This window comes from Arachis hypogaea, chromosome 8 (genome assembly GCF_003086295.3).
Source record: "Arachis hypogaea cultivar Tifrunner chromosome 8, arahy.Tifrunner.gnm2.J5K5, whole genome shotgun sequence".
Taxonomy (NCBI): domain Eukaryota; kingdom Viridiplantae; phylum Streptophyta; class Magnoliopsida; order Fabales; family Fabaceae; genus Arachis; species Arachis hypogaea.
In genome coordinates, this window is record NC_092043.1 from 5,035,408 (window position 1) to 5,058,195 (window position 22,788).

Sequence of the window (22,788 nt, forward strand, 5' to 3'; positions counted from 1 at the left end):
GGTGCCGTTGTTGGAATTAGAAGTCTACATCCAATCATGGTGGACAATTAGTTTGAGGATAAACATATGGCATCCGAATCTGAACCAAAGCACAATAATGATGTTGAGCACTTATGATACCTTCACGACCGAATAGAACAGGTGACCTTGGAAGGAACATCGAGAAATCCACAGCCCAGGCGAATCAGTTCGGAGGTACATCCACCCGGGAATGAGGAGCCGCTGCACCCAACAGAAATCCTGGGACTCGCACATGGGCATCATGGCTGACTGTAGCAGCTCGAACAGGAGATTGAACGACAACGAGAAGTTGAAAAAGACCTGTGAAGAGAAGTACAACGTCAAAGAGAATTAGAAAAAAAATTGAAATTAGAAGCAGACCTACGAAATCGGAGCAATCATGCATATATGAAGGAAAATCATTTTGGTGGAGAAAGATTCATTCATAGAAGAGATCATGCGCACTAGGGTTCCAGGAACTTTAAAAGTCCTGACATGGACTTCTATGATGGAACAACCGACTCAAGACATCATTTCAGTAATTTTAAAAGTCAGATATATTTTTGGCCGATGCGTCTGATGCTACCTGTTGCAAAGCTTTTCCGACAACGTTAACTAAAGTGGCAATGAAGTAGTTTGATAGCTTACTACCTAGGTCGGTGACTTGTTTCGACGATCTTGCAAGGAAGTTTCTTGCCCGATTTTCTATTCAGAAAGATAAAGTCAAGCACGTTCCAAGTCTCCTAGGGGTCAAACAAAAGGTCGGAGAAACACTCTGAGCTTATATGGAAAGATTCAACAAAACTTGCTTGAAAATTAGAATTTACCTCAAAAGCAGTAATAATGAGGTTAGTTAATGATCTCAAAGAAGGACTATTTTCTCAATCCATATCAAAGCGACATCTGACCTCTTTGTACGAAGTACAAGAACGGATGGAAAAATATATCAACATGGAAGAGAATTTTCGACTTAGAGAACCAATTCCAAGGCAAAACCTTCTTACCAAATTTGGGATAAAGATAAGGATGCAAAGAAAAATGATGAATATAGCTCAGATAAGTCTCGAAGATACCTTAACTACACCCTGCTTACTGTGAGTATCACAAAATATGGGTATTCCACCATGATTGCTATGACTTGAAAAATGTGATAGAAAAACTAGTCAGAGAAGATCGGTTAAAAAGTACCTCAAGAAAGTTCGTACGATTCGAAAAAAAGGAAGAGAGGTGATGAAGACAGGGTCGACGAGATCGGCTACCACAAATCCCTGATAGGCACATCCACATGATAGTTGGGGGTTTGCAGGAGGAAGGTAACCAAGTCTTCTCCCAAAAGACATATAAAAAAGTCTACTAAGTTGATGAAGAATACGAAGTTTCCAATTTATCCACAATCTCATTCACCAAAGAAGATGCTCAAGGAGTAACCCCTAGCCATGACGATCTTATTATGATTACAATGATACCCTCCAATGCAAACATCCACAGAACTCTGGTAGATTAGGGGAGCTTGGCCGCCATATTATTCAAGCCTGTTTTTGACAAGCTCGGGTTAAAAGAGAAAGAGCTGAGAGCCTACTGACAATCTTTTCAAGTTAGGAGACACGCCTATCCGACCTCTCGGTTTCGTCCCCTTGCACACCACTTTTGGTGAAGGTGTGAAGTCTAGAATTTTGAATATAGACTACGTTGTGGTCATTGTGGCATCAACCTACAATGCATTAATAGGTCAGACCACTTTGAATTGACTAGCTGTGGTCGTTTTCACTCTTCATCTCTGCATGAAATTTTTTACTTTAGAGGGAATCGCTACCATAAGAGGAGATTAGAAGTTAGCGCGAAAATGCTATAATGAAATCTTGAATCTACAGGGAAGCATTAAGGAATAAGAAGTCAACACCATTGAACTTGGTGGTGTCCGAGCATGAGAAGAACTACGATCACAATCTAGTGGACAGAGCGAAGTGGTTCAAATCGGAGAACAAGCAGAGAAAACAACAAGCATAGGGGCTAACTTGGATAAAGAGATGAAGGTAGACCTCCTTAAGCTCTTACAACAAAATTTTGATCTCTTTGCCATGCTTAGGATACAACCCGACCTTATGAGTCACAAGCTCACTCTCTATCTTGGCTCACGACCTGTTCAACAAAAGCGACGAAAGCTTGGCCTTGAAAGAGCACAAGTCATTGAAGAACAAGTTTAAGTATTATTAGAAGTCAGGTGCATAAGGGGGTAAAATACCCTTTGTGGTTGATTAATGTAATACTCGTGAAAAAATAAAATAGGAACTGAAAAATGTTTGTCAATTATACTAACCACAATAAAACCTGTCCTAAAGACCCATACCGACTTCCCAGCATTGATACCTTGGCGGATTCAGTTTCAGGATATCGATACTTGTCTTTTATGGACGCATACTCAGGATATAACTAGATCTTGATGTACAAGTCGGACCAAGAGAAAACCTCCTTCATCACTCCAACAGTCAACTACTGTTATGTAGTAATGCCTTTTGGATTTAAAAATGCTGGAGTCACCTATCAATAGCTAATGAATAAGGTGTTTTCATCCCACCTCGAAAAATTAATGAAGGTCTGCATTGATCATATGCTCATTAAAAATAAAGGAAGACACTAATCTCTTGTCTGACTTAGCTGAGGTATTCAACGCAATAAGAAAACATGGGATGAGACTAAATCCCTCAAAGTGCACGTTTGCAGTGGAGGCCGGGAAGTTCTTGGACTTCATGCTCACCCAAAGGGGAATTAAAGCCAACCTAGACAAATGTAAAGCAATACTCGAGATGAAAAGTCCTACTTGTCTCAAGGAAATCTAACAATTGAATGGAAGATTAGCAGCCTTATCTATATTCTTGGTGGGATCAGCCTTGAAGTCTCTACCCTTGTTCTCAATACTCAAAAAATGGTGTGAATTCGAATGGACTCAGGAACGTGAGCAAGCTTTTCAAGAATTCAAAAACTTCTTGAGTCAACTACCAATCCTCACCTAACTTGTTCCAGAGAAAGAGCTCATATTGTACTCAACAGTTGCAAATAAGGCCATAGCCTCAGCTTTAGTTCGAGATGATGAGAATGGACAGCAACTAATTTATTTTGTTAGCAAGGCTCTACAAGGGATAGAACTAAACTATTAAAAAATACAGAAGTTCGCTTATGCCCTTGTGCTCACTTCCAAAAGGTTCCGACCTTATATCCAAGCTCAGTCTGAATTAACCAACTTATGAAGGATATCCTCCAAAAGACAAATACTGCAAGTCGGATGCTAGAATTGGCAATAGAGCTATCTGAATTCGACTTACGGTATGAAACTCAGATAGCAATAAAAAATCGCAATATCTGGTCGACTTTGTAGCCGAGTACACAGAAAACTAGGAAAGTCCTACAACCTATAATTTATATGTAGATGGATCATCCAATGAAACTGGAAGTGGAGCAGGAGTCATTATGGAGAATGAAAAAGGAACTCGGATAGAACTTTCATTGAAATTTGAGTTTTTGGCCTCCAACAATCAAGCAAAGTATGAAGCATTACTTGTTGGCTTGAAGCTAAATAAAGAGGTTGGGGCGGTAAGGTTGATCGTGTTTAGAAATTCTAAAGTAATAACCTCTCAAGTAAATGGAACTTACCAGGCTAAAGATCCCAACATGAAGAAGTATTTGAAAGAAACACTGGAACAATTAGCTCAATTTCATGAAGCAAAGATCCGACATATAGCTTGGGAATCAAATATTTGAGCTGATGCCCTTTTCAAGTTGGCCAGCACCAAGCCAGGGGGCAACATTTGAAGCCTGATCCAGGAAACACTTCACACACTATCAGTGGCCAAAGAAGTTGACAAGTCAGGCACAATGGCTATCTCCAATCTAGGTTTGGCCCATTATCGAATACATTAAATTTGATATCATCCCTAAAGAAGAAAGGGAAGCACAAAACTACACCTTGATTCACAACATCCTCTATAGAAGAGGAGTATCTACACCTCTATTAAAGTGCGTCCTAGCCTCCAAGACTAAAGTAGTCTTAGAGAAAGTCCACAGCGGCATATGCGAAAAACATTTAGGAGAACGATCACTAGCTAAGAAAGTGATTCGAGCTGGCTTCTTTTGGCCGACCATGCAAAGAGAGGCAGCCGACTTCGTCCAAAAAATGTCTGCCCTACCAAACCATGCTAACTTCCATGTGGCACCTCCAGAAGAGCTCATTTGCATGACCTCACCTTGGCCATTTGTAAAATGGGATTTAGACCTCCTCGGTACATTTTCATAGGCATCCAGGTAAGTAAAGTACCTTATAGTTGGGATTGATTATTTCACTAAGTGGATCGTGGTAGAACCTCTAGCAACCATTACAGCTCAAAGAAGTCGGAAGTTTCTCTACAAGAGCATTTTTACTCGGTTTGGAGTTTCACTCTTCATCACCACAGACAATGGAACTCAATTCACTGATTTAGCATTTAGAACTCTGGTGGCAAGCCTTAAAATTAACCACCAGTTCACGTCGGTAGAACACCCTAAAGCCAATGGACTAATAGAAGCTGCAAATAAAGTCATATTGGCTGGGTTGAAGCGCCGACTACGAGATGCAAATAGAGCATGGGCTGACGAGCTCATTCAAGTCTTATGGGTGTATCGGACAACTTCCCACTCAACAATTGGAGAATCTCCTTTCCGAGTTTCTTATGGCATAGAAGCCTTGATCCCTATAGAAGTCAATGAACAATGTGACATCCCTTCCAACAAAATACCTTGCTTAAGTTATGGTATTTCTATTAGAAAGAATATTACGTAACCTTTTCTAATATTAACTACTTAATTAGTGAGCCTTTATTTCAATATCGTATTTCAGTTTTAAGAAAACGCTAAAAAAAATTGTTTTTATTCTTTAAAGTCATATATCAAAGATTTTCAATTAATAATAATCACATAAATACTATCAATAATAAATCTTATACAAGTAAATCTAAAAATAAAATTCAGATTCAACATACTACACCTACCCCTCTTTATAAAATAAAATCTTAAGCAACAAGAGTGAGGGACTCTATGAACACAACTTGAATCATAAATAAAGTCTACTAATCAATCGTCCGCAACTTCATATTGAGTCTTCAGGCCTGTGTCACTGAAAGAGTGAAAATTTTGGGGGTGAGAACCAAACCACAAGTTCTCAGTAGAGGTAGAGAATGCCGTGAAAGTAAAGAATAAAGCGCAAATAGTTAATTTTGTTCAACAATATTTAGTTTCATTAGTTCCATAAAACACTTTGAAGTTACATAAAAAAAATTGGTTATCTGCTTCAAGTTATATTCTTCATAAATTCTTTCTGGTTAAAAACAACGTCCAATACAAAAGTAAAACGCATACACAAGCAAATCAGACATTGCAGATAAACAATGCACCCATCAATCAAACAGTAAAATAATATAAATAAAGCAATATACAGTACAGGTACACTCAAACAACACATACAAATGCATATAATGAATGTCTAGCCCTAGTGAAGGTAATAAGCTTATCTGTTGATTTCTACTCGCTCCTGTTACTACCTGGTACTAGTTCCGGATATGGCCTTCCAGTTGGCATTAACCTCTGAGACCTTGCCTTACAGGTGTGGCTTTTCCTAGCCGTTGAATGTCGAACATATCCTCTATAAGCATCCTTGCCTTATAGTGCAGCTCTCTTTAGGGGTGGAATAAGGTCAGGCAGCCTGCTAGGAGCCTACAGCTTGGCCTATGTTTGGGCTGGTCTGACCTGGCCTGTTATAAAATAGGCACAGGTTCAAGCTCTTATAAAAGCCTTAATATATTAATAGGTCAGACTCAGATTCACTAATTAGTCTTGTTTGCCTGTCAGACCTGTCTCGGCCTATTAAAATATATTTAAATATATAAATAATTTTTTTATTAACAAAATTATGAGATATTTTAAATTTATTATGTTTTATTAAATATACTTTTTTATATTTTAAATACTTTAAATTTTAAAAATTCTTATAAATATTAAATATGACATATTACATATAAATATTTTTTAAATTTTTTTAAAATAATATTTTTTTTTGTTAAAAAAAATTCAGACCTCTTAATAGGCTAGGCTTTGTACTTAAAAAAAGTCTATAGCAGGTTGCAGGCCAGGCTTAGACTAATTAACTACATGACAGGCCAGACCTGTTAAGAGCAAAGTTTGGCCTGACCTGACTTGTTTTGACCCCTAGCTCTCTCTAGCTATTGTATGTCATGATGTAAGGACACCACCTTACAGGTGCAACCATCAATATAAACTGGCTGTTGTATCCTTGGAAAGCAACTTTTTCAGTAGAATTATCACATCACTGCTCGATTCCAACAATAGACAGTCAACTTAGCTCGTATTCATCTTTAAACATTTATCTCTGCTCGTTTTTAGCAGGTAAACAATCATTTCAATATTTTTCATTGTTCATCATCAATTATTATTCTCATTTAGATTTTATTTTTCTTACTCGGCCTTTATTAAGGCAAAATTTTCTTTTTATCTCTTACATTATAATTTGTTCCAGTTTCTCTATAACTTAAAAGTTACTTAAATTGTATGAGTAACTAATATGTTCCAAGCATAGGTTCATTAAGTCTATATTGAACTAGTTTGATTTTTTATACTTTGCTAAACCTCAAACATAATTCAATTATCTCTTCCACAAAAGACTATTTAAAAGTATTACAACAATTTCTTACTTTAATATTCTCAAAAATATCTGATAATAACATAAAAAGGTATTTTTAAATCCCATACCAGAGGCCGTTACCAAATCAACCTCGGCGACTGAATTTCTATTCCGTTTTTAAAATAACAAATAAACTCGAAACTGCACAAACTTTATGTTCAGGCAACCATCTCGAACTAATCTTTCTAACATACTAAAAACCATAATTTTTCGATTACTCTAGCTTTAAAAATAGAGGAAAAACTATGACTGCTCTACAGTGTTTAAAAAACAAAAAAACATGTGCAATGCTCAATTTTCAAATTTTCATATAAAATTTAGATTAAATCTAATGATCTTAGAACTTAATATTGTTTAGGTAGACTCATTTAGGTTTCTTTTTCAATTGGTTTTAGGTCATACTATTTTTAATGAAGAAGTTATGTGGATTGGAAGTTGAATAATTTTTTGGAGAGTTTTGTTTTAAAATCCATGAAACACAACCTCTTCCAAGTTCCATAACTCATTCATTAAAAAATATACAGCCTTGAAATTTAATTCGCATATATTAGAAATACTCGGTTTACATCACCAATATTGTTCACCTCAATTTTCATCCAAGATTACAAGTTGTTGGTTTACAAAGTTACAAACTTAGAAAACAGAACCTGATTTTTACTGCATAATATATCATATTTCAAACATATTTTTAAAACCACAACTCCAATAGTTCTGAAAGTTGACGACGTTAAACTGATAATATCAAACTTTCACATAAAATTGGTTCCATTTTAAAATTCGAATTGGAGAATTTTCTGTAGCGTAAACAAGTTACTGTCATTTTGAAAGTTCTACAGAAAAATCAGATTTGACCACCACGATTCAAAAATTTACCATAAATTACATACTTAACAAAAAGGCATTAACTTTCCTAGTCCAGCTCCATATATTCCCAAGTTTAACCCATTCTTAGTCCTACGCAATTCCGATCATCACAAAATTAGTTATAGCTTTCAAAGTTGTTGACTTCGTTTAAAGGTAATGCAAAAAATTGGATTTCGCAGTCCAACTTTAAAAATTCATAACTAATTCTCCAAGTAATACCCACCTCTCAAAATTAAATCCTAACCACTACAATTATTATAGTTTACTTAGTTTTTAACCCCTTATAGTTTTGATCACTGTCGAGTTACTGGTTGGTTTTTAGAGTTACTACATTATTTAGAAAATCAGATTTTCAAGGGAAAGTTTCAACGTCTTAATTTCCAATCTTCTAACAACTATAAAAATCAACTCTAACCAGTCACAAGTCGATTTCATAGCTGTTGAGATGTGTTAAATAACCAATTCAAGAACAAACAATCCAAATTAATTTATTCATGATCAGAATCTCAATCAACTCATCACAACAATCAACAACTTCAATCACAATTCAGAGTAATCACATCAACTAACCATTCTCAATTAATCTAACATATTTGCAATTATGAAATGAACTTTATAGGCATTCCAAAATTTAAAAATTTTAACTTTAAAAAAATATCCTCCTACCTCGATTAGTTGAACTTGTAGGAATTAACCACGATAATCCCTTTTTTCTTTTGACTTGCGGCAACAGCGACAACTGCAAACTAAACTCAGTATCAACCTTAACAATGTCATGGTAGCATCAACAATCTACCCTTGATGTAACACTGATGATTGAAAATTTGCATAACATAAATTCCTTCGGCAAGTGTACCAAATCGCCAAGTAATAAGTCACTGTTAAGTAAGGTCGATCCCACAGGGATTGATGGATTAATCAACTTTAGTTAGGTGATTTATCGAGTCAAGCAAATATTTGATGATTTTGTGTAATTGAGTGAACAAAATTGTAATTGACAAAGAAAGTAAATATACTAAAATTAAATTGCTGAAAACTAGAGAGCTGAAAGTAAATTGTGAAAGGTAAATAGCAGAAACTTAAATGACAATAAACTAAAGAGCTAAAACTTAAATGAAAAGTAAGTAAGAGCAAGATTGTAAATAGCAATGAAAGATAAATTTCATAAAATGTAAATGGGTTCTAGGTGTTGGGAATCAAAGATAATAAGAAATTTTAAGTAATTGAAAGGAAGAGAAACAATGGGTGAGACTCATTAGGGATTGGAGATATTATAATCCTTCATGAATCAATGGGTCTCAACTTTATTCTCAATCATATGAAGTAGATTTATGGCGGATTGTAAATAATTGAGTTCTAATTCCTTGGCAACCCAATTTCTCTTAACACAATCAATTGCCAATTCCTTGATCTAATTGTTCATGAGAAGAGGTTAAGTTCAAATTTCTAATCCATAAGCCATACAACCCTTAGGATCTCAATTCAAAGAGGTTATATGTCACCTACCAACTAAGAATGTGATGATCAAAAGAGTTATGAGGGAGAAGGTTCAAACTGAATCCTATGATCCCTTTTCCAAGGCTCGCATAGAGATTCAAGTAGATGCAAACCCCTTCCGGTAGTGAATGGATCTATGAAGCACAAAAGCTTTCCCTTAGCTACAACAAGCGGATTGAGAAGAAGAGGAAGAATTGCGTTAATTCATTTGAATTACAATAGAGCTCCTCCCGCTAATAATGTGGGGTTTAGTTCATCATCGCTCTCGAAAATCTCAGGAAGCAAAATAAAGTACATGAAAAATAAAAGTAACTAAAAAGAAGAAAGAAAAGTAGTCAGAGTTTCCCAATTCGGATCTCCAATCTCGATCCTCTGATCCGATCATCCTCTCTAAGTTCAAAACTCGTCCTTTATATACTACTCTTCTGATCTTCAAATGAGTCTTCAAGTACTTGGATGTGGGCCCTTGGCCTTAGTTGAAGTAGGTTAGAAGTTACTCAGATCCTTTCTGACGTTAACGCTGGCATCAGTGGGGTAACTTTAACTCACTAATGCCTTTATACTTTGCACGCGAGCCCTTGGAACTAGCGTTGGTACTGGCGATAGTGTGCTAACGCTGCCACTAACACTAGCGCCTGTTTTGCGTTCGTAGGTTGACTCGTGCGTGCACATCCTTGTAAGTTTTACCTCGTGTGCGTACGCACACTGCTTCATGTGTACGCACACAGACCAATTTTCCTCTGATGCGCACGCACACTGCTCCGTGTGTATGCACATTAGCCAATTCTTCCAACTCCAACTCGTGTCTTGATCGAAGATGTTAGTGTGTTAACCTTGGTGGCGTTAACGCACTAACGCTACCTCCTTCTTCCTTGGGTAACGTTGTCCATGGTGTTAGTGAGCTAACTTTTGCCACTAACGCTGCCTTCCTCTTGAGTAACGTTAGCACTGGCGTTAATGTGCTAACCTTGCCACTAACGCCAGCTTCTTCATTGGGCAGCGTTGGCACTAGCATTAGTGGGCTAACTTTGCCACTAATGCCACCTTCTTTTCCTTCGTTGGCAACGTTAACACTGGCGTTAGTAGGCTAACTTTGCCATTAAAGCTAGCTCCTCCTTCATTTGAGCACGTTGACACTAACGTTAGTGGGTTAACTTTTCGATTAATGCCAGCACCTTCTTGCCTTCCTCTGCTTTTTCTTTGCCTGTCATCAATCAAACAAATACATCAAAACTTTGCTATAATCACAATATATTGCATCATTCAATGCATCAATTAGTTCTTGCATAAATCTCATGAAAATGATTATAATTTATTAATGTTTGATGAATCAAAGCATGCATAGATAACTCATCCAAATGCTTGCTTATTGATGAAGATAATGCATGAAACTAACTTAAAACATGCTAAAAATGGCTTGTGAAACTAGCCAAGATGCCTTGACATCACAACACCAAACTTAAATCTTGCTTGTCCCCAAGCAAGTGATAAAACATAAGAAGAATGCATGAAAACATAAAGAAGTATGAGTCCTTATTAAGAGATCTTTAATCCTGGTTCGTGGGGTTTCAATTTCATGCATGACACTAAGGTTCATAGTTTTATTGGCTTCTAGGTTCTAGCATTCTCTTGGGTATTAACTCTGCTGCTTCTGTGAGACCCTTTTATTCTTTGATCCTTGATTTGAACTTTTTGTTTTCTTTTTCTCCTTACTAGAGGCTTATTCCTTTATTGAAGCTTAGTGCTCTGTGTCAAGGCAACTCTTTATGGTAAACTTTCAATGAACACTCCCGAACCAGTTGGTTTAAGGTGTTAGGTTTGAAGCACCCCTTAGGACTTACTGACTCAAGCCTCTCCTCCAGACAACACACCACATGCACATGACTTGCAATTCAATCCTTAAGACATTGGTGCCCAGCACCTCTTTGGTTTGCTAAATGCTTTGTAACACGGTTGCTCTTGATATTGAACTTTTGGTTGATAATTCCGGGTTAGTTAACCCAAGTTATGAAGAGATGAAGCACTCCTTAGAATCTATTCATCCAAGTATATCCTTGTACAAAAGCATCACATGCATATATCTAAAGGGTCAAGCTATTGGTGCCTTAGGGGTGGCAAACAGGCCTAAACCCACCGGGCCGGCCCGCGTAACCCGCCAAAAAAGGCGGACTGGGCTGGAAAATTGGGACCATCGAAAGACAAAAGCCCGCCTAACCCAAACCGTTTAAACTGTGGGCTTTGGCGGGGCGGGGCGGGCTTCCCCAGCGGGCTGACACTTTTTTTTTGGCTGAAGTGCTGAACCCATTAGGCCCATTACCCATGAACCCACCCACCCGGCCACTCCTTACCCGACCCGACGCAATCCCCATTCCCCATTTCCCCAGCCAAACGGCCGAAACCCTAATGGCCTAATGAATCCCTAACCCCAAGAGCCAAGACCTAATCCCTAATTCCAGATTTGCAGCTTCCTCACTCAGCCACTCCTCAGTTCGTCATCACTCAGCCACTCCTTGATGGCCTCAGTTCCTCAGTTCCTGCGTTCCTCACCGAGTCACCGTCAGTTCCTTACCGTCAGTTCCTCACCATCACTCTCAGTCTCTCACTTCCATCGTCCCTCACCGTCACTCTCAGTCTCTCACCTCAACTCGAACTTCATAGTTCCGTCCTCACCCCTGAGTCCCTGATGGTCGCTGAGTCGGAGTCAGTTTCCTCACCGTCAATCTTCGGTCGTCGTGGCCTACAGGTTTATAGCCACCGCTGCTGCTCCGTCTGGCTGTCGTCGCTGCTGCCTGCTGGTCTCGGTCCTGGGCTCCTGGGTCTTGTCCTCTGACTCTACTGGTCTCGCTCTCCGTCATGGCTGCTCCTCGCCTCATCTGTGGCTCTGTCCTGGTCCTCGTCTCCTCTGGTAAGTTTTCTGGCTTAGGGTTTGAGATTCATCAATTTAGGTTTGTTTGTTGTGTTTTGTGACTGCTGTTTGATATAGGTAAATTAGGGTTGATATTTGGTTAAATCTGATTATGGTTGAGTTTTGATGATGGTTGATAATGGTTGAGTTTTGCCTATTTGGTTAAATCTGATGCAGATTTAGAAATTGTTTCTTATTTTTTGTGTTGTTTGATAATGGTTGGGTTTTGATTATGGTTGATATTTGGTTAAATCTGGTTATGGTTGAGTTTTGATGATGGTTGAGTTTTGCCTATTTGGTTAAATCTGATGCAAATTCAGAAATTGTTTCTTATTTTTTGTGTTGTTTGATAATGGTTGAGTTTTGATTATGTTGATATTTGGTTAAATCTGATTATGGTTGAGTTTTGATGATGGTTGATAATGGTTGAGTTTTGATTATGGTTGATATTTGGTTAAATCTGATTATGGTTGAGTTTTGATGATGGTTGATAATGGTTGAGTTTTGCCTATTTGGTTAAATCTGATGCAGATTCAGAAATTGTTTCTTATTTTTTGTGTTGTTTCTTAATGGTTGAGTTTTGATTATGGTTGATAATGGTTGATATTTGGCTGAATACTTGAATCTGATGCGGATTCAGAAATTGTTTGCTGTTTTTTGTATGATTTGCTAATGGTTGAAAATCCTAGTTCATATAAACAATTTACATTTACTTTTATTTCAGAAAATATGAATTCTGAAACTGTGAGTAACCTTGTTACTACTGGAGTTGGTTCTGAGGCTGCTCCGGTCGAGGTTGATGAACCTAGTTCGAAAAGGCTGAGACCAGCAATCTCTGATGTTTGGAATTTTTTTAAAAAGCTCGGTCCAGATAAGGATGGAGTAGAACGTGCTGAGTGTAAAGGATGCAAGAAAGTGTTTAAAGCTGGAGGTAAGCGATATGGCACTTCTACTATAAAACGGCATCTTGATAGTTGTACTCAAATTAAGCATGAAGATATTGGTCAGACTATAGCAGAATTGCAACTTAAAATGGGTTCACTTAAGATTGATTCAGGAGTGGCTAGAGATATGTTTGCTGGGTATGTAGTTGCTGGGGATAAGCCTTTTAATATGGTTGATGATAGGAGATTTAGAAATTGGGTGAAATATATTAGTCCAACTTTGAAACTTCCTTCTAGGAATACGGTTAAGGCTGACATAGTGAAAGTCCACAAGAGAGAAGCTGCGAAACTTAAAAAAATTTTAGTTTCCATTCCAAATAGAATTTGCTTAACATCTGATCTTTGGACTTCCAGTACCAATGAGGGGTTTATATGTTTGACTGCACATTTTGTTGATGAGAACTAGAAATTACAGAGTAAAATTCTCAATTTTTGTCATATGCCTCCTCTTCACACAGGATTTGAATTGTCTTCTAAAATCTTTACACTTTTGACTGAGTGAAAAGTTGATAAAAATATTTTTTTCCATTACTTTGGATAATGCTTCTTCTAATGATACTTGTGTTGAACACTTGAAAAGTACTTTGGATGTGCATGGTTCATTGTTGTGTGGTGGTGAATTCTTTCATGTTTGTTGCTCTGCTCATATTTTAAATCTTATTGTCCAAGATGGAATGAAAATATGTGGTGATGCAGTGTGTAAGATTAGAGAGGGTATTAAGTTTCTGAGAAAATCTGAAAGTTGAATGGTTAAGTTTAAAGAATGTTTTGAAGATATTGAGGGACTTGAGTATACGACTGCATTATGTTTAGATGTTCCTACTAGGTGGAATTCACTTTATGCAATGCTTGCAAGTGCTATTCCTTATAAGAAAGATTTTGAAATGTATAAAGTAAAAGAAGCTGGGTTTAGGGAGTATTGTCCTTCATCAGATGAGTGGAGAAGAACTCAAAAGATATGTGATTTCTTGTTACCATTTTACGAAACTACCAAGTTGATGTCTGGAACTTCTTACCCAACATCCAACTTGTATTTTTTACAAGTTTGGCAAATCCAGCTGATTTTAATGAATAGTTTGAAGAATGATGAAGTGCTTATAAGGAACATGGGAGAAAAAATGATGATTAAGTTCAAGAAATATTGGGAAGAATACAGTGTTGTTCTTGCATTTGGGGCAGTTCTTGATCCTAGATTTAAACTCAACACTTTGGTTCATTGCTATAATGAGATTGATCCTATTAGTGCTAAAGATAAAGTGGAGCATGTGAAGAGTAAGTTATACAAGCTTTTTGAGGTTTATGACCAAAATTTCTCTACAATTGTAGAGAGTTCTTCCCAACTTTCAAGTAATTTTTCTCAAGCAACATCTTCTGCAATTGGAACTCAGCTTATTAAAATTATTGGTGTAAGTATTTTTATCTACTTGATTATATGTATTTTTTATTTTTCATGCTTTTTGATTCATATATTGTTTGTAATGCAAAGGATTTGATGTCCCATAATCAAGAAGTTGAAGTGAAAAGTGGAAAGAACCAACTGGATATTTATTTGAGTGAGGCAACATTATTTTGAAATGATGCAATCATTGATGTTTTGCAATGGTGGAAAGACAACCATCATCGTTTTTCAACACTATCACTAATGGCACGAGATTTGTTGAGCATTCCTATTACTACCGTGGCTTCAGAATCTGCATTTAGCATGGGTTCTCATGTTTTGAATAAGTATAGAAGTCGTTTGTTGTCAGATAATGTTGAAGCGGTGATTTGCACCAGAAATTGGATACGTGGATATGATGATTTTGGTATATTATATTTATGACATACATACTTGAGTGATTTTGAACATTATTATGTACTATTTTTCTAATATATTTATTTACTTTTTTCTAGAGGAAGATAAAGATCAGGAAGATATTGCAAAAGGAGAAGGCTATTCTTCAGGAGTTGGTTCCAATGATGTTATTGACTTATATGAAGATGAAGATGAAAATTAAGTGTATTGAATTAAGTTTAATTTGCTTTGAAGACTATTTATAATTATGTTTTTGGACTTTGGATTATATATTTATTTTGTCTATGGGACTATTTATAACTATGACTTGAGTATTTTGAATAATTGGATTATGTTTATTTACTTTGAAGACTATTTATATCCTTTGAAGACTATTTATATTTAATATTTGTATTTATATTGATTTAAAAAGAAGATATTAGATATGTTCTTATAAAAAAAAACAATTAATTAGGTGGGCTTAGCCTGATTTATATTGATTTAAATAGAAGATATTTGTTCTTATTAAAAACAAAAACTAATTAGGCGGGCTTAGCCCGCCAGCCCGCCATTAGACGGGGCGGGCTAAGATTTTGGGACCGCCTGAATAAGAGGGGCGGGGCGGGCCAACCCGCCAGAGAGCAGGCTTCCGGCGGGGCGGGGCGGGCTTCCCCGCCTAACACCCCTACTAATCCACCCTATCAAAATAATGCCATTAAACACGTGTCAATAAGCTATTGTTGACTCAAAATTTAGCCATTTTTAGTCAATAGTTCCCTTGCTACATAGAAATCACCTTTTTACAAAGTTTATTAATTAAAAAGGTTAGATGATAAATTAAAAAAAAAAAGTCTACGAATAAATAAATATTTTTTTTTAAAAATAAATTATTTTTAGTTTAAACTTTTAACTATTTATTTATATTGAACACGAAATAAAACTAAAAAAATAGTCAAGACTAGTTAAAATTAATTTTTTTATTAAATTTTTTTTATAAATTATAACTATGGTCATGGCATGTGATTAACTATTAGTATATAATTGAATTATGTTTTATAAATTATAAATTATAAATTTTAGAATATATTTAATGTTAATTTAAATTTTTTTATATTTATTTTTTTAAATTCTAATTCATAAAATAGACTTTTTAAATAGACTATAGACTTATTGAGTTTTAAATAGACCAGGCTAGTGTTTGGAAAAAAAAAAGCTATGAGAAACAACAAGTTTAAATTTGGGTCATCTATTTACATTTTACAATAGAGATTAGACTCGTTAAATCCAAAACTCAACTCGACACGATTCATTTTTATCCCCGTTAATAGTAAAAGTAAGAGTACTACAAAAATTTTAAAATTATTTTTTTAGAAGCTACAATTTATAATTTTTTTAAAGATTTTATTTACTTAAAAAATATTTTTAAAATTATAAAATAAAAAATAAAATATTTTTATATCGTCGTAACCAAATATAATTGTTAGATAAAAAAAATACTTTTTTACATAAAATATTTAAATATAAAATTATTTTTATTTTTTTTAATCTTAAACAAAAAATCACTTAAAAAAAGATTTTTTTTATAAAAGCTTACCCAACACAAACTCTTAAACAATTTGTGTGGAGCATTCAAAATTCGTTGAATCCATCTCGGAGGACTGTTTATCCACTTAAATAAATAGATTTTTATTTTTAAAATGATGTCCATTTGTATTTTGGCTTAAACAAATGGGTCATTTATTTTTTTTCTTATTAATTCTTTTAAAAATTTAGCATTATTTTTAATATTTTTTTCATCCAACCAAAGAATCCAAATTATCTGCTAAAGTTTTGTTTGTTTAAGATTTTTTATTTAAAAATGGTTTTCTAAATTTTTTATACGTCGAATTAAATTTTTATCCAAAAATATTTGAAAATTAAAATATAAACTGCATAACTCGTATAATAGGTCGGACTGGTCATAAACAATTTGGACCAAAAAATTAATATCTATGAACAAACAAAAAATAAATGGATCAATCAATATAATTTACGGACTTACATGAGTCGAGCCGGGTTATACGGAACGACTACTAAATTCCAACTGAGGCTGGACGTTATTTAAAAATTTATAGTGCTCGTAATGTGTGTAAATGTATTGTATAAGTGTATGAAATATGAGTGTAATATTTAGAATTGGAATTGTCCAATTCATTTGATAAAATAAATGTTAATTAATGACTAAATTTTATAAATGATTAAATTTTATAGAATACAAGTATTAATTAATGACTAATTTTATATGACCAACAAAATTTATTATATATTTTTTTTACCACTTAATTGACAAAAGTATTTTTGTACTAAATTTTAAATCATAAATTCCAAATTTAAAATCTTAATTAATGTTGATAAAAAAGTGTTGCCTTCATTTCTCTTAATTAATTTCAATAAATAAAAAATATTAGTACGTAAATAAATAAATAAATATTTTCTATATATAATATTTTAGAATAATAGAGATAACTTTCTGTTTTTAAATAAATATACACAAAACATGTAAGTGTATAACAAATATTTTTTTATTTATTAAGATTAATTATTTTGCTTAAAATTTTTGTTAATTTTAAAAATTATATTAAAATATTACGTTCCACTATAACGTACAAAAACATATTAAATGTCTATTTTTACTAAAAATAATATTATATAATATAATTTTTTGTCTAAATGTTAGTAAATATATTTTTTATCTAAAATATTATATATATATATGAAAAGGTTAAACCTGTCATCTTATTCAGTTTTTTCTAAAAACACTTTTTGTATTCTTTTATTTACATTTTGAAAAAAATAAATAGAAAATCATCAATAATATTTCTACTTTTCGAAATAAAAGTAAACATCTATTTTTATAAAAATGAAAAATTAGAAAAAATATAACGACCTAAATTATTAAGATCTAATCTATTTTGATCTAATTATTATATATAATGGTTTAAGGGCAAAATTAAGATAATTTATGTTATATTTGAGAGAGAGAGAGTTACATCATCTTTTAAATTTATACTAATTTCTTTAAAAAATAAAAATTATAAATTTATGATATCTAAAGAAATTTTTAATAACAATAATTATTTAACATGATTTTATTTTAGTATAATATAATTTAACTTTATGTGAAATAATAAAAAATAAAATTAATTATTTTATATGTTAACATCTTAATATAAATTTAATTTTAATATAATAAGAAATTTACTCTATACTCATTTATCTTTTTAAAATTTATTATAGAAAAATGGAATTATATTTTTTATTAATATATTAATATTGCTATATTTATTAAAATCACTGGTTTTTGGAATTTTTTATTAAATGAAATTCACTTATTATAAAAATGATATTTCTAATACACAATTATTTTGGCTCATTTTATCCACAGTTTGTAGTCTTATACAAAGTGGTATTGATGTTATGTTGGTATTTATTTGGACGTTATTAAATTGATAAAAAAAAAAATTTTTAATGTATAAAGATTTTTTTTATTTTTTAATATGTTTAGCAAATTTTTAATAATAATAAAATATTAAAAAATAAAAAAATATTTCTTTGAGAAATTATAATTTATATTTTTATAAAAAATATTTTTTTTAAAAAAATATATTTTTACATAATAAATGAAAAAATATTTTTATTTTATTTTATTCAAACATAATTTATAAATAAAAAATTTTTTTATATGAATATTTAAATATAAAATTATTTTTATTTGTATAACAAATATTTTAAAAAAAAGATATCTTTTAAAAATTAAGGACTTGTTTGGGTGAACTTTTAAGAAAATATCTTTTTCTGAGTTATCTTTTTTTAAAAGATCTTATGAAAAAATAAGAGTAATTTTATGTTTAGATATCTCATACAAAAGATCTTTTTATTTATCAATTATGTTTGGGTATAATAATATAAAAGTATTTTTTTGTTTATTTATTATATAAAAAACATCTTTTTTTAAGAAAAAAAAATTTTAAAAAATATAAATTATAATTTCTTAAAAAAATATATTTTTTAATTTTTTTAATATTTTTATTATTAAAAATTTGACAAATACACTAAAAATTAAAAAAAAATCTTTTTTTATTAAAAAAAATTATTTTATCAGAATAATAGCGCACAAACACTAAGTCTTTAAGAGCCCTTGGTTATATTTTAGTAATTAGTGAATAGTGACTAGTTACTAGTAATCGAGAGATATATTAGACAGGTCAATGGAAGATCTTGGCTCGCTCTCTCAATCAAATCTGAGTTGGGTTATTCATTGAATCATTGTTGCTCCAACCCTCTAAAGGAGAGAGTGGTTGGAGAAAGAGGGAGAGATGCTGGACAACGCTCAGGCAGCGATATTACCCCAAGCAGCGGAATCGGGCACTGTGGTCAAGCGCTACGCTCCTCCTAATCAAAGGTGTTATTGATTATCTGAATCCGAATCCGAATCCTCTTCCGTTTCCCTTTTCTTTTCCCATCTCATTTCTACTCATTCTTCTTTCAGGAACCGTTCTGCCAACAGGCGCAAGTCTTCTGGTTAGTTCACTCCTTCTCCCCATTCTTCATTGCTTTTATTTATGTCATTTGAATTCCTCCTAAACCAGCTCATCTCATCGAAATTGTAGCCTAGATAGCCCCTTCATTCTAATTATGCACATACCTTAATTCTTCCCATTTTACCTCCTGAATCCAGATCATAGTTCCTTCCCTCTCATTTGCCCTGCTTTCCATGGACCATCATCTCCATCAACACCATAAAAGGACTCCCTTTTCTTTTTTTTTTTTTCTTCAGACACGCATCTCTTTTTTATAAAAAAAAAAAGAAAAAAAAAACTTACTGGTTATATATCCATGAAACAAGTTACGGAAGCAAAATCAGGACAAAGTCACGGCCCAGAGACTGAGTTTAACCAGTAACAAAATCTCACCAGAATTATCATTTTTGTGCCAGAGTGATTCCCTTGTAGCATTTTAGAATTTCTTAACATGATATTTTATGATCTTTCTTTTCCATTTGTAAATTATGTTCGGCTTCATTCCAGAGTACACAAGAAATGAAACATAAAAAAGAGTGTTTTTATTGTAGATATATATATATTTTCAACGTGAAACTGGAGTTTTTGTTGTCAAATTTCACCAACTGTTCTTTTGCTTGATTTCTCAGTACCGCAAACGAAAAGAAAAGAAAGAAAAAGTCAGTTGCTACTTTAGCTACTTGACCTCTTGACCTTTCCTAAAGAAATATTTCTACAATTAACCATCCTGATTAAATAGTTGGGGATGAATATAGATTCTACCTGTCAAATGAGTTTGATGTCTCTGATATTCGAGAAAAGGAGGTCTATAATTCGGGTCTTGTTGTTGTATTCAGGCTTGTAAAATTGTGTTAATGAAGTCATATTGAGGGATGGTCAATTTGCAGTTAGTACAAAATATCAATGGGAAACCAGTGGCTGCTGTAAACAATACCTTTAGGTCTTAAAGTTAGAATTTTTAGGTTTTCAAAGAATTCGTGTATAATCAAACCAGAAATAAACCACAACTTCTGGTGAATATTTAATGCTTTGTACCATAGAAAGTTCTGTGCATTTGATAAAATTGAAAGATCAAATTTATTTGGATTATAGAGGAAGAAATTGACCTAGGCATTATATGTCAGTGACAAATGCTTCCCTTTCTAGTAGCTGTGGTTTCCTTTGAAATTCCTTCATTAAGGTACTTACTTTTAGTGGTGTAAAGAACAAAAGTCTTAACAAGGAGAATTACTAGCGTTAGTTACAGTCTTCAGTGTATGTAATTCATTTTTATTTTCTGAGAAATGCAGACCTCACAATGTATTTGCTTCCAGTTCTGGTTTTGTTTGGTTTCTTTCTAATTTATAGATGTTGATTGGCTCCTGTTAGATCGGCTTGATCGAGGAAACAGTGCAGGAAATGATTCAGAAAAGAATCAAAATGCTTTGCCAAGAAATGCTCATGTTCCAGATCAGGGAGATATTGGTGGCTACAGTCTTGTTAATGAGAATCATTATTCAAGATTCATAGCTCTAGAAGGGTGTAGCTGCAGTGCTGCTTCCCAGCTTCTTAACGATCATATGTTTACATCTTGTTCTCAGTACTTTTCCTGTGGACTTGTGTGTGTTGATTAATTGCATATTCGTTTAATGTTGTGCTTTCTATATTCCTTAGGTTATTAGAATAATCCTTTAAGAAATGACATTCAGCTTCAATTGGCATACATTGCTTTGAGATACTCGGATTTAAAGGGATATATCAATCACATTGGTTTCTTTGAAATTGTTGATGCAAAAAAGAGAGCCCTGTGAACAAGCATCCCACGTTAATGCAGGGTTCGGATAAGGGCATCACCCAAAAGGTGTGATGTAGGAAGCCAAACCTGATAATTTTATCAGTATCAGTGGTTGATTCCACTGCTTGAACTCATGTCTTGAAGTCACACAGAGACAACTCAATTATCGATTTCAAGTTTTATCTAATATTTTTGCTCATTCATTCTTGTGGATTTTGGAAATGCTATTGCCATCCCATTGAGTTAGTTCCTTCAAGATGGTTTATGGTTTTCACTTAACAACTGCATAGGCAAAGAAATCTAGAAATTGCTTTGTGGATATTGAATATATACTTTGATTTAAGCTGTCAACCCTATGGTTTATGCATACATGGGCCCATTTGCATATCTTTCTTCTTCTTCTTGACATTAAAAGTTCTATGATTCATTTGTCCATGATACGTAATATAAATTTATTGGATTACAAAGGGAAAGGGAGGAGGAAAGAAATGTCTGGTGGTGGTGAGGTTTCGAATAGGCAAGATTTGTTCATTTAGTTTTATGAGTACACTATGTCCATATCCTTGGTTAACAGTACTTGTTATCCGTTGGCTGTAATTTTTTCCAGGTTGGTCAGCTGCAATACAGTCATACAATAATGCCAAAGATTCATCTGGTGAGTTGGCAACCTTCAATGCTGACAAGCTTTTCCTTTTATGAATGTTTTCTACTGTTTCTAATATTTGATGATATGGAACTCAAACTAGTTGAGTAAATCCCAGTCTTGCAATCATAAGTTTTGCATGAAGTGAACTCAATCATAAGCGAAATTATGAAATGACTTGGAATAACTACTGTAATAGACCGATTCTTTTTAGCAAATTTGGCAGGCAGTGTCTTGTGAGTTTAATGTATTTATTGCCCCAAAAATCGCATAGTCGTATGTTTTGTATTGGCTACCCTTGTTAGGAGAAATACAGCATGCCAATAACAAGGTGTAGTTCATGCTGAGGATTCATTAAGTGATGGATATTCATTATTATTTAATTGAAGAATTCCTCTTTAAGCAGCCTCTAGGTGTTATCTCTTTCTTTTGGTTTTCTATATTTCCATATTTTGTTTATGCATTTTTGTCGCTTTTGTGAGCATCTATAATCTGGACAATTCCTCGGTAAGATCAAGTGATAATCAGTTTATGTTCTACTTCTGTATACAAACCAAGTAGTATGGCCATGTGATGTTGCTTTCTAATTTTCATTTCTTCCAACTTTGATATATCAGAAAAGCCAGAAATGTATTCGGGTGCTACATCGTCAGTGTGGACTCAGTTCAGACTCCCTCATCAGGTAAGCTTTGTACTAATCTCATCCATCCATCCGTCCGTCCAGTCATCAATTGATATCTTGGTATATTTCCTTTCAGATTATGTCCCCAGGTCCTTCATCTTTTGGTTCACAGCTGGACTTCCTGGGAGAACTTCGCCGCCAAATGCATCGTGCAAATCCTAATCCTGGTTTCAGCCCGTGATGGCTGACTTGGATCATTTAATAAGTAGTAGACTGGATCCCTTAAGAGCACTTGGCGGCTCAGGTATATCTTGTTTGTGACTGTGACGATGACATGTGAATTACCAAACTGTTTACATGTTTCGCGGTATATGTAGCTGGATGATATAAGAATCTATGCGCCACTCTGTAAATTCCATTCAGGATTCATATTTACTATGCCTTCCAAGAATGAGTTCCGTCGTTTTTGACTTTTCGCTGTA

At 33.8% G+C, this 22,788-nt stretch overlaps 2 protein-coding genes across 2 annotated transcripts; both read left to right on the plus strand.

Moving 5' to 3' along the window:
• The first annotated feature begins 13,680 nt into the window (after nt 1-13,680).
• On the plus strand, nt 13,681-14,507 carry LOC114924336 (zinc finger BED domain-containing protein RICESLEEPER 2-like). Its single transcript, XM_029288692.2, has 2 exons — nt 13,681-14,340; nt 14,421-14,507. Exons 1-2 carry the CDS (start codon nt 13,681-13,683, stop codon nt 14,505-14,507), a joined length of 747 nt encoding a protein of 248 aa, XP_029144525.2.
• Nucleotides 14,508-18,887: 4,380 nt separating this feature from the next.
• Nucleotides 18,888-22,757, plus strand: LOC112705772 (uncharacterized). Its single transcript, XM_025756733.3, has 6 exons — nt 18,888-19,149; nt 19,237-19,268; nt 20,636-20,824; nt 21,649-21,696; nt 22,302-22,366; nt 22,443-22,757. The coding sequence occupies exons 1-6, from the start codon at nt 19,064-19,066 to the stop codon at nt 22,545-22,547; spliced, it is 525 nt and encodes a 174-aa protein (XP_025612518.1). The 5' UTR covers nt 18,888-19,063; the 3' UTR covers nt 22,548-22,757.
• Nucleotides 22,758-22,788: the final 31 nt, after the last annotated feature.

Bases quoted from the DNA above. Each gene is read 5' to 3' on its own strand.
- LOC112705772 (XM_025756733.3), top strand. From the start codon at position 19,064: ATGCTGGACAACGCTCAGGCAGCGATATTACCCCAAGCAGCGGAATCG. The intron at 19,269-20,635 runs GTTAGTTCACTC...GGCTCCTGTTAG, and splicing joins CAACAGGCGCAAGTCTTCTG to ATCGGCTTGATCGAGGAAAC. The intron at 20,825-21,648 runs ATATGTTTACAT...AATTTTTTCCAG, and splicing joins TTCCCAGCTTCTTAACGATC to GTTGGTCAGCTGCAATACAG.
- LOC114924336 (XM_029288692.2), top strand. From the start codon at position 13,681: ATGGTTAAGTTTAAAGAATGTTTTGAAGATATTGAGGGACTTGAGTAT. The intron at 14,341-14,420 runs GTAAGTATTTTT...TGTAATGCAAAG, and splicing joins AGCTTATTAAAATTATTGGT to GATTTGATGTCCCATAATCA.